General features: G+C 35.7%; 1 protein-coding gene across 28 annotated transcripts in view; it reads left to right on the top strand.

Annotated features, from left to right (window-relative positions):
• The window catches only part of RBMS3 (RNA binding motif single stranded interacting protein 3), a 1,486,333-nt gene that overhangs the window by 1,304,942 nt on the left and 165,605 nt on the right, over nt 1–15,786 (top strand). For all 28 annotated transcript variants that reach the window (XM_074030865.1, XM_005545572.5, XM_005545568.5 and 25 more), the window contains one exon: nt 13,056–13,162. In XM_074030865.1, the coding sequence (XP_073886966.1) occupies nt 13,056–13,162 (107 nt within the window). The remainder of the gene's footprint in view (nt 1–13,055; nt 13,163–15,786) is intronic.

The raw sequence follows: 15,786 nt of genomic DNA, 5'->3' as shown, positions 1-15,786 counted from the left end.
AATGCAGAAACCCTACACTCAAGAGACATTTAAATTGTAAAAAAAAAAAAAAAAGTATATAAATAAATGAGTGAGCTGAGGTGTTTCACAGATGCCAAATGAGAAGTGTGTATAATAGACTCATACAAGAATAAATGAAATTGACTTATAATTTAAAAAATATTTAATGTCTGCTTTGCTATCAGAAAGAATATTCTTTAAGAACTAGGACTTTTTCTATTTTATTCATTACTTAGTCTTTCATGAATAGCACAACACCTGATATATAGCCCCATGTTTCAAATGAATTTTGAATGAATTTCAGGCAAGGGTGAATAAATAAGTTGAATTAATGTATTAAAAATTAATTAATAATAAGTTATTTTATGGCAATTTAGTGAAGTGGGAAAAGCAGTCAGGAAATATTTTATGGAAGTGATTAAGTGGGAAAAGAGAGAAGCCAGTTCAGACAGAAGGAGCAGTGTAAGCAAATCTGGGAGAGTGAGAACGGTCTGAACCCTTTTTGAGAAGTGCTGTATGTGGAAAGTGAGATGCATTCATTTAGATCATGACATTGGATGGCCTTTTGTGTTAAAGAGTTTGGATGTTATCCTATAGGTGGGCATATGGGCAATTAAAGTAAAATTTACACTTTAGAAACATCTATTGACAATTTGAAACCATGTAAGATACCTTCAGTGCTCACTCCCAGTGGAGAAATTGGTACCTATCTAAGAAAAATATGAATTTCTGGACAGCTATTCAACCTTCCCCTGGGGTAGTCTGGCACTAAACTAGTTTATCTCTTTGTTTCTATAGCACAGAAGGGTAGGTATTGTATTTTATAGTCATTTGTATTCATTGTTTTTATACTAAACTTCATAGGTGACGCTTACAAGTTATTTATTATTTTTTTATGATTGCTTAGATTGATTTATCCATAGATGTTTACAGCACAAATGGTCTTTAACACCTCCTTGAAAAACTCAGTTTCTAGGACCTGGATTAAATTTATATTGTATTGATTAGTATGTGATTCAGGTTACATGAGAGCACTCTTCAAATTGTCACAATTTCAGTACCTTGACTCTTGAATTAGGAAAAACACCATCTCAGGTCATTACCCCTGTAAATATTTTACCTACTGAAAGCAAGGTTCTCATTCTAGCTGATGCCTCTAGCCTTGTTAAGTCATACCTGCATTGTAACATATAGCTTTCACTTTGAAACCAGAATTGTATTTATTTCTACTAACTGAGTTCACTGCATCCTGGGAATTCTTTCAGCCTCTAGCACAGGAAATATATATTTAGGAACAGCATGAGGGAAATTGAGATGTGTTTTCTTGACCTGAGTTGGAGTTCAGTCTAAGAGTGAGTATGTATTTGCTTCCTTGGTAGAAAATCCTAAGTGAATGCTCTATTAGAAAGGATCCTGATGTTTTACATTAAAATATTCCTCCCTGTCTTCCCCCACCCCTACTCCTGCCGGGTCCCCCTTTTGTTTTTTCCTAGGGTGGTTAACATGAGTTTCACTTGAAATCAGAGTTACACCTGGGATTATGACTTGGAATTCTTTCTTGTTATTTTTTTTTTCTTTTTCAAGTAGCTTGACTAATTATATTTACATGTGGAAACGTGGGGACTCTACGCACTTTTTTTGTTAAAAAAAAAAAAGGTTGTACCCCTGCTCTCCAACTACTTTACATTTCATTATAGAAGTAATATTAAGAAGTTATTTTGTCTGTCTGTGTACATTTATTTAATAATTTGTTCAAAGGATATTGACATGTATATTACCCTCAGCCACTCTGCAGGACCAGTGAGGTAGACACTAGGCAATGGTGAATAGGGCCCAGCTCCTGACCTCAATCAAATCAAATTCTCATAATAGCGGAGAGGAACATGGAAATGCATTATGGAAGATTAATGAGATTTAGCTCATCCCCTATTGATGAACATTTATAAATTATGATACATCATAATTATGCCACAATACTAAGCAGCATTTCATGATATATGTGCTAATATGGAAAATTCTTCATATACAATTAAGGTAAACAAAACCAACATACTAAGCAATGCTACTGTCTTTGAAATTAAAAAAAAAGAACTAGATAAACAAAAGAGTAGATGTATATAGTTATGCATTTTTGAAAGAAATCATAAAAGGTGGGGGATTTTAAAGAAGTATTTTTATTTTTAACCTTTCTATAGTTTGAATTTACTAACTTTTTACATGTCCTTTTTCCATTTTTTAATTCGTTTTTAATATCAAAGGGGTATGTTCACTGTAAGATTATAGCGATATTTTTCCTCTACCTCTTTCTAATAAAAAATTTCAACTTATATATAGCACATAGTAATCTATAAATATAAAATACAGTATGCAAAGAGCTCTATCAGAGGAAAGAGGAATACTCTAGAGCCAAGGAGGAGGGAGGAATGAGTCAGGATCAGAAACAGTTTATCTTCGTCAGTAAATAAGATTCTTCTAATTTCAAAGCTGCTTCATCTTAGAAACTTTTTCCTTGGTGCTTTGCCTTCTAGCCACACAAGTTTCGCTAGTCTGTTGCTACATCAATCAACTGATACTTCTTGGAAGTGCTGGTACTTTCCAATTTCTTGGTGTCAAAACATTGCCTTCATTCAGCACTGATAATGTTCCAGCCTTTTCCCCAAAAAGCGAACTAAATTTAACTGTCAGTGAAAACTTTGTGTGCCATCCACTTGAAACATTAACTTTTTCCACTTGAAACAATAGCATTACATTATTCCCCTTATGGGGGCATGGTTGTTCCTTTTAGAACCATCCTTTTATATACGAAAGGAATTATCAGAGAATTGTTACAATTTTTTTAAACGATGGTGTTTTAATCTTTAAAACAGAGAGGAGATCTAGAGATCACAATTTAGGCCATAATGCAATTGTCAAAAGGTGATTTCCTCTATGTTGTTTCAGTCAAATAGCTGTTCTCTGCTTTTATCATAACAATGGGGCATTTTCTTGTAAGTCTATTTCACATAGTAGAGAATTATATATAAAATCAAATATAAGCAGTAATCCATTACTGAGGGATAAAATTAGGCATGTGCATGAAAATTACATTTTTTCAATGTACGCTATTTTTTATTTATTTCCTCTTTTAAGTTTATATTCCCTCACCAGTTTTTGGACTAAATGATAGGCATAAACATGAGCCTGACACTTATAAATATAATCCAGATGATTTGTTTTGTTTATTCCTTTAAAACAAGCCATTATTAGAGGGGCAGCATACATTCTTTTAGGAGATCTAACTGGTTTCCTAGCTTTTGGTTCTAATTCTAACCTGGCCCAGAGAACCACTGTAATTATATTTTTGTGAGTACTCAATCTTTTTGCCCCATTCCAAAATGATAAAGTCAGGCATAAGAACTGCTCAAACTTCATTCCCTATTCCTTCTGATGGTAAAGAGGGTAGAAAGTAAGCAGTTGGAGAAAGCGTTCACTTAAAAATCAAAAGAAATGATCGTAGCTTTGTCACCAAATACCACAAATTAGCAAGTAATTCATTAAACTTTTATTTTTATTTTCCTTATTGACAAAATTAAGAGTTTGAATTAGGTAAAGTTTACAGTTATACGGCAAACAGGATCTATACACCACTCAGCATGGGATTTTATTACAACTCAGAATTACGTACCTAGCTACGCCTCACTTATTATTGCACACAAAACATAATTAAATACTAAGCAGGATGCTAAGAGTCAAAAGAAAATGTAACCAAATAGCTTCCTTTGCCATATGCAGGTTTTCTAACTCCAAAATATAATAATTCTGTGTTGTAACCTTCAAGTAATTTTTGCCATGTAAATTATGGTTTCCATTGAAAGCTTGCCAGTCTATATCTAGAAATAAATACAAACATACATATGCACGGTGGCATACACATACACGTACACACGTACACACTCTGGTAGGCATCAGAAGTCTATCCTGCACGGGGCACACGTGGAAAAGAAAGTGGACGTTTTCTAACAAAACCTTTTGCAAACATTTCAGAGGCCTTATTCTTCAAGACCTTCCTGGATATAACAAAAAATAGTGTTTTGGGATAAGTGAAAATAATTAAAGGCATGGGTTCCAGCATACAGTTAGCTTCAGATGCTTATTTCTAGCATTTTTCCATAAATATTTTTTGTTCCAAATCAGTATAAACTATTCTGTCTGCATTTGGAAGGACTGTGGAGTGTTGGAGCAAGTACAAAAGGAGTTCTAATTCCTTGTTGCAAGGCTACCAGTTCTCAATATCAGGTCTAGATAGCCCCAGACGTTTTTTGTTGTTGTTGTTTTTGTTTTTTGAGGTGGAGTCTCTATCTGTCGTCCAGGCTGGAGTGCAGTGGTGTGATCTCTCGACTCACTGCAACCTCCGCCTCCCGGGTTCACTCCATTCTCCTGCCGAGTAGCTGGGACTACAGGCGCCTGCCACAACGCCCGGCTAATTTTTTTGTGTTTTTGGTAGAGATGGGGTTTCACCATGTTAGCCAGGATGGTCTCGATCTCCTGACGTGTGATCCGCCCGCCTCGGCCTCCCAAAGTGCTGGGATTATAGGCGTGAGCCACTGCGCCCGGCCGGCCCCAGACGTTCTTAAAGCATTTTGACTAAATCTTAGCATTGCATCCACCTTTCTTATTTATATTTTCATTTAACAAACATTTGATTAAAACTTTTTATCCAGAGTAAGTGACAGTTGACTTCCATGTGCTAGTTCATAATTTGGCAGTTGGCATGGGGTGGGAGGTGGGGCATATATGTAAACTATTGTTTCAAACTGTGGAATTGGACGTGATTTCTAAGCTAGAGGAGATTCTATGACTGTAGTGCTGGAGGTTGACATCCATTCTATGCTCCACAAATGCCTATCTATATTTCTATTATAGCAACCATTGTAATCTTCAGTTTTCCTTTTACTTGGCTTTCTCCCCTTCTAGACTGTGACCACTTTGCCAGAAGCAAAGTTTAGAGTAGTGCCAGTATTATTTGGTATTGAATACATGTGGGTTAAAAAATAAAGAAAAGATTGACTGGGTTAAAAATGCTACTGAGTTTCATTATCATCCTTCTATTAGTATAATGTTTGCACCATTAGTATGAACAGCTTTTTAATGTGCAAGTCACCCAGAATATCACAGGAATAGTTTAGGGAGAGGTTTCATTTGTTTTTTGTTGTTGTTGTTGGTTTGTTTTTTGTTTTTGTTTTTGTTTTTGAGACGGAGTCTCACTCTGTCGCCCAGGCTGGAGTGCAGTGGCGCGGTCTCGGCTCACTGCAAGCTCCGCCTCCCGGGTTTACCCCATTCTCCTGCCTCAGCCTTCCGAGTAGCTGGGACTGCAGGCTCTCGCCACCACGCCCGGCTAATTTTTTTTTTTTTTTTTTTTTAATGTACTTTTTTAGTGGAGATGGGGTTTCACAGTGTTAGCCAGGATGGTCTCGATCTCCTGACCTTGTGATCATTTGTTTCATTTTTTTAAATGAGATATAATTTACAACCTCACAATTTTTCCTTAAAGGTATCTCCTGGATCAAACATTTATAACATTTTAACTTTTAATTATTGAGATTCTTTTTTAAAGTCCTTTATTTTGTCTACTATTTTACTAAGATTTTATAAACTCACCTCGAATAAACTGCATCTGTTTTCATTCGCTTTTCTTTCCCACCCAGCTCCTCCCACTCTTATTTTTTCTTGAAGTTAGATTGGTAACCTATCTGAAATGAGGAATATTTAAATTTAATAGTTAAAGTACCAGACCAGTAATGTTATAGTAATAAACAAATATTTAAAACCGTGACCACAGTCCAATACAAACACTAGAATAGCTTAAATAAATTGATTGTTAAAATTAAAAATGTTCAACTTCTCTAAGGAAAGTAGGAATTCTGCTGTTGATATCTTAGATGTCAATATCTTCTCATCAATAACATATTAAAGAACATTTTAGTGACTTATCAAACTGCATGTATTTTAAATTGTAAACAGAAAATCAAAATAAATTATCATACCTTAATTTTGGTAAGCAAAATCTTTGTCATTGTTTTGTTTGCTTGCTTAAAACACCAAATCCTATAAGCCATCCGATCATTACATCAGTTTATGCATTGTATGTTGCATGTTTAATACAAAGTTTGGAAGACTAGAAATACTCCACTAAGCAAGCAAACAGTAATTACTCCTTCATAATTGCTGTGCAACTTTATTGCCATGCATTGTTATAATTATATTTTAAATACTCCCCATTTGCATGATAGACCATAATGTCTTCTAGAACATTAAAGTCTGTGGCTTATAATGGCATCTCACTTCCACAAAGGCCTCTTCTTCATTTAGTCTCTATTTTAACTACTGTTAAAAGAGACTAAACGAAAGTAATTGGCACCATAATCCTGCAAATAGGAAATTGTAAGCAATATAATATTTTTGTGCTACTGAAGTTTCTAATTATTCAGAGCATTTCATGTTTAACATTTAACATGCATTCCTCTTTCAGTTATGGAGCCAGTCATAACCAAAACAGTTCTTCTCCAATCTTAACATACACAGAAATCACCTGGGGATCTGGTTAAAATACAGATTTTGATGTAGTTGGTCTAGAAAGGGGCCCAAGAGTCTACATTTCTAACAAGCTCCCAGGTGATGATTCCATTGCTTCTGGGTTCATTGACCTTGCTGTGAGTAACATCACTTTCATGTATTATCTATAACTAAGTACAAAATGCTGTTAACAGTGTACACACACACACACACATTGCACACATAATACAGACATGACAAACTTCACTCCAGTCTCTCCTATGATCACTTTCTACCCTCAGACCTGGAAATAAATTAATCTTGTCAAAGGATTTATTTAACACAAAGAGAAACAGCATTCAACCTGTGAAAGTTGGCCAAATACACACTAGATCATATCACTCTGAGCTGGGAGTCAAAGAGGGCTTCCTTGTCATTTGCCAGGTGGAGGGATGTGTGTGTGCATGTGTGGTGGGGGCAGCTGGGAAAAGAAATTCCAGGCAGGAAAGAACTGCACTTAGAAGTGACGAGAGTGAAATTAGCTGGGTGTGGTGGCATATGTAGTAGTTTGTAGCTGAGTCCCAGCTACTCAGGAGGCTGAGGCAGGAGAATAACTTGAACCCGGGAGGCGCAGGTTGCAGTGAGCTGAGATCCAAGATCAAGCCACTGCACTCCAGCCTGGGTGACAGAGCAAGACTCTGTCTGGAAAAAAAAAAAAAAAAAAAGGAAGTGACAGAACTGTAAACTATTCAGGGATGGAAGGATACTAATAAAGATATGATGCAGGGGAAAAATTCTTATTTTCTAATCAAGGAATTTGGATTTTATCTTAAAGGCATTTAGGAAGAGAACTAGATGATTATGTGAATTTTAGTTCACCTATTCTACTAATGTTTTCTCTGCCACTCTCAATGAAATATTTCTCTTTGGGAAATTAATCTGAATTTGACTCCTGAAATTTAAGGATAATATGGAAATATATTCTTTGTTTTTGAAATAGCACATTTGAAAATGTATTTCTGGTGTTTTTAAAAATGTATCTAGTAAAACATTGTGGCTGTATCTGTCTTCCATTATAATCATGTTAAAATTAATAATATATAATCATCTTAAAATTAATACAATCAGATGTTTTAACTTAGCAATGTCAGTAAATATAAATAGGTCATTATCAATATTCATAGCCTAACGCTTATGCAGATCCCCAAGTATCAGAGTGGCTAATATTTGAGAACTTTAAAAAATTGTAAAATTTATGAAGACAGTTCACAAAGAGATCTTAGTTGAAAGCTAAGAAAATCTCACCGTATGACTTTTAAATTTTTTCTTAGTGTCAAAAATAATTATTTGAAAGGTCTCTTTAAAATAAGGGAAAATTATAAGTTAGGCTCAAAATCCAGAATCTCATACTCTTTATATATTTGATCCTTGGCAATCTAGAGCATTGTTATTTGGTAATATTTGTTTAAGTGAGGCCTCTGCTAAATTTTTTTATGCCAGTTGGTAGAAGAAATATTGGTGTAAATAACTCATTTAGAGCATTTTGTTTTATTTATTTAATAAAAGTGTTTAAATAAGGGAATTGGGAAAGACCTGCCTTTTTGGATATGTAATTATAGGTACGTAATTATATGTATGTAATTGTTTTAGGGAGAGGTAATGAAAGGTAGAGATGGTCTCTTTTAATGAGGAAAGATTTTCTGGAACTTAGCTTTAGCAACAGTAATTATTTAACATTTTAACATGGGACCTGAAAAAGGGAAACCCCAGTGAAATCTATTACTATGTAGATGGCTCAATAGTTTTTCTAGTAGTAAAATACAACCCTGATGGATTTAAACTGCCAATAGAGCTTTTGCAATTGAGTGGCGAAATAATAGTAATAGTACTAATGATCAGAAACAACAGCAAAGGAACAGGGATCATTCATCACAGGCAAATGGAGGTTAACGCTCATAATAATAACATAACATGCCTCATACCCAGGAGATAATGAAAGCCAACTCCTGGCAATGACTCAGGAAAGGGACCTAGTGCTGTAGTGACCAGATGACCCAATGACAAGCTATCCAAACAGGAACCATTTTAGAAACACAGATCTTTTCCATGAACACATCTTTCAGTTGTTGTTGAAGATAGTTGCAAGTTCTGTATGTTGACGAAGCCTCTATGGAGTTAAAATGGACAGAGCTGATGAAAATAAAGCTTAAACGTTCCAAACTCTCTGACACTGACACATGACCAGGTTTCACAGTTGATAACTGGAAAGTGGCTGACAGAGATTCTAATCGATCATAATCTTTGCAGCAAATGGATTCAGTATTTATTTAGATACAATATTCTTTTAAAAAAAACTTTCACATCAGTTCTATGAAGTATTTAACATTATTTTCCCCTTTTATACATAAGAAAAATGAGTTACAGAAATGTAGAAGGAAGGAAGGAAGGAAGGAAGGAAGGAAGGAAGGAAGGAAGGAAGGGAGGGAGGGAGGGAGGGAGGGAGGGAGGGAGGGAGGGAGAAAAGAAAAGAAAAGAAAAGAGAAAAGAAAAGAAGAGAGAGAGAAAGAGAAAGAGAGGAAGGAAGGAAGGAAGGAAGGAAGGAAGGAAGGAAGGAAGGAGGGAGGGAGGGAGGGAGGGAGGGAGGGAGGGAGGGAGGGAGGGAGGGAGAGAAGGAAGGAAGGAAGGAAGGAAGGAAGGAAGGAAGGAAGGAAGGAAGGAAGGAAGGAAGGAAGGAAGGAAGGAAGGAAGGAAATGCGCCTAGTATCTTGTAGCTAGTAAGTAAGGGAGCCAGACTTCAAACCCAGGAAGCTGGTACCCTTAACAATTAAGTGCCCCCAAAGTATGTGATAAAGCCTATGGAAATATGATCCTATAGAAACTACCTAAAGAGAAGTCATATTCTAGACTATTAGAACCAGGGACTATCCTAAAAACCTTATAAGAACCATGATTAGGGGACAATAAACAACCCTGATTCAGAGAGTAGAAATATGTTTCATAAAAACCATTACCCAAAGATATATAAAAGGTAAAACTTAAAAATACTTGGTTACCATTTACAACTTGAAAAAGAAACCCAGAATTTTCTGTAGCCACAGTTCAATGTGTTCTTATAGTCTTAAGGCAGAATAAAAATCTGTAAATTATCAGGGAAGGTTTTAAGAACAAAATAAGCAAGTTGGTCTTTTTTTAAATAGAAATCTGATGTTAACAGAAGCATTATGATATTAAGGGAAAACTGGTAATGGGACTAAGGAAGGGAGTGAAAACATGCTCCTCACCTATGAATCAGACATCCAAGAGGACAAATTCAATCTCATGCCATATTGGGTCACTGATGCCCCATCATGCATGGACTGTAGGACTTAAATATAAATCTGGACACAAAAGTTCTTATGTATGGGCCAATTCTGCTTATTTGGACACAGTGCAAATAGATATAACAAGATAGTTTTTTCCTCAAGGATGATACTTAGCAGATAATGCCTGATTTCTAATTCAGTATTGGTACAACTGCACTTAGTGGTTTAGCTGCTACTTAGGTTTAAATCCCAGGTGTGTGACCTGCCACAAGCCACTAAACCATTCTGAATATCAGTTCCTTCACTGGTAAAATAGGGAAAAAATTAGTTGCCTCATAGAGTTGTAGTGAAGATTAAATGAATGATCTATATAAAATGGAAGTGCTTGATAAACTTTAGCCTATTATTAACACCAAATACTAAAAAAAAAAAAAAAAAAAAAAAAAAAAAGGCCTCTGCTTGGATAACATTCCTTGGTTAAAACAAAAAGACTATATTTGAGTAGGAAGAAGCTTCTGACTGTTAAGCGTGATGTGTATGTACATTATCTTGACAATGGTGATGGTCACATAGGCATATGCGTATATCAGCACTGACAAATTGTATACTGGGAATATGTACAGTTTCTTTTATGTCAGTTGACTCAATAAAGTTGTTTGTTAAAAACAAGCAAACAAAAAAACTTACCTGTGAGTGTTATGTGTGTGTCTGTGAATGTAGTTGCTAGGAAAATTTCTTACCTAACAGAGGCACACAAAGCTGCCATCCCTCCTCACAAGAAACCGGAACCACTTTCTTTACAGCAAGAAATGTAAAGTGCTTCTAGATTTACCTCTTGTGAGAAATTTGTACCACTGACAGTGATGAACTCATATGTTAGCATGACTATCCCATTTTAATAGCGATATGTACTTGAATCTTTAAAATGGCAAGAGAGAAAATATAGAGAAGGAGGATTTTACATGTGATATATAGTTTTGAAATCTCACAGGAAATTATGTTAGATAATATTGGGATACAATGATTGCATTTAGCATTTAGGTTTTTCATCTGGACTCAGAATTTAAAGTACTTCTAACATAAATAATCAGGAATCAGAATTTACAGTACTTCTAACATAAAGGCAGTGACTATCTACAGACATTCCATGATGCAGTTTTTCTGTCGTGTGATTTTCCTGGCTTCACCCAAGTCACTGAATTCAGAGGCTCATCAGAGCAGTCAGTGTGAAAAACCACTTGTGTTCAGTGTGGCAATGATATTTATTGAGTGCTCTCTCTATACAGAACTGTGTGCTCTGTATACGGCAGGAATGACATTTTGCTTTTTATTTCTCTTGGGCAACGGTGACCCTTCTCTCTTTGAGCCGTTTCCTCCAGTACTGATAAACAGAGTTGCTGCTAATAAAGAGTGAGCTAAAAAGGATTTGACAAAATATGACTGCCCCTTAGAGCCAAATGATTTTCAAATATTTATTTGTAGGTACCTGTTTGATTGTACTCTTTTTCCACTGTTGATTTTGGAAACAATTTTAGAATTCTCATTAATTCCTTAAAAATGTTTAACTTTACCAGGTAAGTTAAATGCAAGCAATCTAGCTGGGGTGGGAATGGGGAAAAATGGATGCTGGGGAAGCTGTGCCAGTTATCTAACAAGACAATAATGCAGCATATCAATTATAACATCTTAGTGGCATGAAACAATAAAGATTTCTTTAGCTTACATGTTTGTGTGGTGGGCTCAATTTATATCATCTGGGCTTATATATTTTTTTCTGTTGTTAACTGCAAGTTAACTCTGTACCACTACTGATCTTGGATGTACGGGTTCACATGTCTGGGTGGTGGCTGGCATTGGATGATCTAGTACGGCTTTGGCTGGAATGTTAGGATGTTAAGGATGACACATCTTTATTCGCATCTCATCCTCCAGCAGGCTAACCTGGCGGCGTGTTCACATAGCCATGCAGAGGAGCAAAAAAAGCAACTCCCAAAACTTAAACCCATTTCAAGCTTCTGCTCATGTCTCATTTGCTAACATCCTACTGGCCAAAGCAATCACATGGGGTCAGATCTAGAGTCAGAGTGAGAGGGCTCCACGATATTATAGAGCAAAAGGCAAGGACACAGGGATTGGTCAAGAATTAGGGCCTTTAGTATAACTAATCTTTAGTAAAACACACTTTTCCTAACGAGTAACAGTTGTGCAGGGTGGTCATTTTGGTTTTCAGACTATAAACTGACAAATTAATATCTGGTTAATTCAAGCAGATAAACTAAGAAATTAACCTTCCCAGCCACATTGATGTATTAACCAAGTTTGTCAGACCACTTTGGCTTTCATTGTATTCATTCATTTAAAAATATATTTATGTGATAACAAGCAGCAATTTCCCAGTAAAGCAGGGATGTGAAGGAGAACATCAGTTCTCAAAGAATAATTTTGCCCTGTTGGGTTTTAAAAGATTGTCATTTTCCAATGTAATTGTTGGAAGAGGAGTTCAGACATCAGTTTTGGTCACTTTCTCTTGGGAAATACGTTTACCTGAGTCATGTAGGACCACCTCTAGCAATCCGGGACTCACAAGTTACAGCCATATCCTTTGGCTATATTTTTTATCATGCGGGTTTACTTAACATTCTAATAATTGTTCTCTCCGGGATTCTGATTAGATTTTACTGGAAAATTGGAGTGAAGAGGGTTGGGTGGAGCATCAGCTCCTAGCCATTTAGAAATTACAGAGGACTAATTTTTAAAAAGCTAATTTGATTGCGGTTAGCAAAATGTCTCTCTTTTGAGAAAGAAGCTCCTAATCATCTCTTTCCAAAATTGAATGCTTCAGTTTCTACAGTGCAAACATGGTTGCTTTGAGGAAGAAATATTTATCCACATATAAATACCGATTATGAACATGTTTCTGACATTACTTGAAGGGTCGGTGCTTGCCTCTTTACTTCTAAAGCAAATTTCACATTCTGCTTCAACTGATTATTTTTTCAACAATATTTGTTCTATTCTTTTATGATCTGCCAGTACTTTTTTGAAGCCCAGTTAGTTAGAACAGCGGCCAACAGAGCTGAGACTAAAAGGGGGCCAAATATCTCTTCAGAAGCAAGATGTTACTTCAAACGATATTCATTACAAAGCACTACTGTGACTCACATAATCACTTATTTTTGAAGGGGAACTTGTTAATGTAGAATTGGTTTCTTATCTTCCCAGCCCCCAGTGAGCCTTTGCTGTGCAAATTTGCTGATGGAGGACAAAAGAAGCGACAGAATCAAAGCAAATATACCCAGAATGGGAGGCCTTGGCCCAGGGAAGGAGAGGTGAGTCCTAACTGACAACATTTGTTCTGAAATTTGGCAGTAGATATCCCTCAGAAGGTGGCAAGGCAGACGTATGGTGCCATGATGAAATTGGGTCCCATAGAATACCCAGTGTCTTCAAAGGGGCAAATGAGCAGCCTCATGTTAATGTGTTCTAGATGAAATTATTGAGAAGGAGTAGAGGACTGCAAAATTAACCTCAGTTCTGCACGATAGCAAGTCTTCTGTCTTTAACCAAACTTGAACCTGAAAGGAACTCACTGAAATACTTATCTACAAAGATTTGATTTCTATCTGTATAATAGCTATAAAATGAGGGTATAATTACTCAACAAAATATTTTCAGTGACATCAGTAGGGAGAGTTGAATGTTTGTGTTTTGAAACAGGCAGGTAAAATTTGGTTGTTTTTCATCCTGCTACTGAGATGATTTACTTGCACATGTATGTATATTTATGCATATTCCCATATGTTCATAAATGTTTTGATATCTGTTATACATATATATGTACATATATGTGTGTGTGTGTATATATATATATATGTGTGTGTGTGTATATATATATATATAAAATAAGATATTGTCTATTGGTCAAAAGGGAGGAAGAAAAAATACATACAGCATTTTGCTTTTCACAACAAGAGAAGGAAAAGTACTGAACAGCTCACTCTCCATTTACCCTCAATACAAATTGGTAGATAAGCCAGCTTATGGATCCAATGCCACTTAGGAATGTGTTCTTTTTGTTACTTTTTTTTAAGAAGACAAGGAAAAGGCGCCTGAGCTTCCATGAGGTCTTTTCATTATTTGTGAAATGGAATAGAGTTGTTTGAATGACTTGAATAAATGCCATTTTGTATCAAGGCCATAATTTCAACAGAAGAGCTTTATTTAGTATTTCATTCAAAGCACCTACTTCATCCATTTGTCGTTTAAGAAGCATTGTACTTGATGCAGCATTTTACACTTTGAATACTGACAGAACAGTGGTAAGAAAGAAAGGAGGCTGGAATTTTTCTCAGCAAATCCTTTAGCCTTTTTTAAGTTTCTGTTTCTAAGACCATTTTTTGTTTTGAGTGTTTCCATGCAGGTCTCAAAACTCCTCTTAAAGGTTATAGTTGTGTTCAAGTACTATGTAAACTGTAACTCATTACATTAAGACATGAAAAACAGAATCATCATTGGGCCTCAAAAACTAATAAAAAAAATACAAGAGTTTTAATATTCTCAACTTTAGAAAGGCAGTGGATATTATGTTCTCAAAAGGAGGTGGAGGGAGTGATCCATGTGTTTTCAGCATGGATTCCAGTGCATCAGCAGATAACCCTATTGGCCACAGAAGACAACTGATGCCTGATAGTACTCATTATCACATGTCCCCTACCAAACAGCCATAATCTAGAAAGACTCATTTGACATTTTAAAATTTGGTTGGATAAAACGCCTGCTAATTAGAGATATCTTTGGGTCACAGATTATCATCATAAAGCCCCAAGACTCAATTAGCAACTTGGCATTTATGACAGAAGTTTCAGTTTCTGTCTCCTTAAGGAACTATAATATTACCTTCATACAATAGATGGCAATTGCAGCAAGACATTTCACCTCAGTGTACATTTCTTGAAAATGGAATCAATAAAGACAAAATATAGAGAGTTACAGCTGCCACCTGGCTACTGTATATAGAATCTAAGACTTTGCTTCAAAGCATGATAAATGCGATATATACTATGGTGTGGAAGCATTGTGGAGTGAAGTTTAGGACCCAGAGCACCTTATAATTTAAACATAGGTTTTAAAGGTATATTCCTAATCTTTGTTTTCAAAAGTTTATTTTTAAGAGCTATAAATTTTCCTGTTGATCTATGAAAATCAAGGGACTGTAATATAATTTATCTGTGACCAATGAAATATATTTCAAATATATATACACATTAAGAGAAAATAGATTAGGCAGAGAAATAGCATGCCCTAGAAACATGCTTATCGAATTTCTTGGTTTGGGGATGCAAATATTAATTTGTACACTTTGATTGTGGTCTTAGAAGTAGATACCCGAAGAGTGTTGGATAACTGTGTCCGTCATTTTATATATTTTTTGCTTCCATTTCCCCCTTGCATTTTACTTGCTAAAGTATAGTAGCATGTTGATAAAGTATGTCATGATACACATTAATCCTATATAAGCAATATTTAATTAATTTTATATGCCAGGCAATTCTGGTTACTGTATTTGATTCTAAGACACATGCCTTTGTTGTTGTTTGCCACACTTTAAAGCTTCTGAAATTGGTTCCCTTATACTAAGTGGCCTTTTACAAGATAAAATGCATTTGCTCCTGTTAGTCACTTGGGGGCACTACCTACATTCTCTGGTTAAGGTCTTTGACCACACTGGTTTCATGAATAAAAACACTAACCAAAGCCAGGATCTGGGTCAGATTCTTAAAGGAGGATTTTTTTAACCCCTTCCTTCATTCAGTGTCATGATTGAGACAAGTAACTTTCTTTGGTGTCTGTTTTTAATGGGTACTTTTGTTTTTCATTTACCATTATACTGAGGTTGGCATACCAACTTTATAATGAGATCATTTGGGGTGTTTGTTTTTGCTTGTTTGTTTTG

The sequence above is a fragment of the Macaca fascicularis genome, chromosome 2, assembly GCF_037993035.2.
Source record: "Macaca fascicularis isolate 582-1 chromosome 2, T2T-MFA8v1.1".
Taxonomy (NCBI): Eukaryota; Metazoa; Chordata; class Mammalia; order Primates; family Cercopithecidae; genus Macaca; species Macaca fascicularis.
This window is presented reverse-complemented; position numbering and strand designations above follow the sequence as displayed.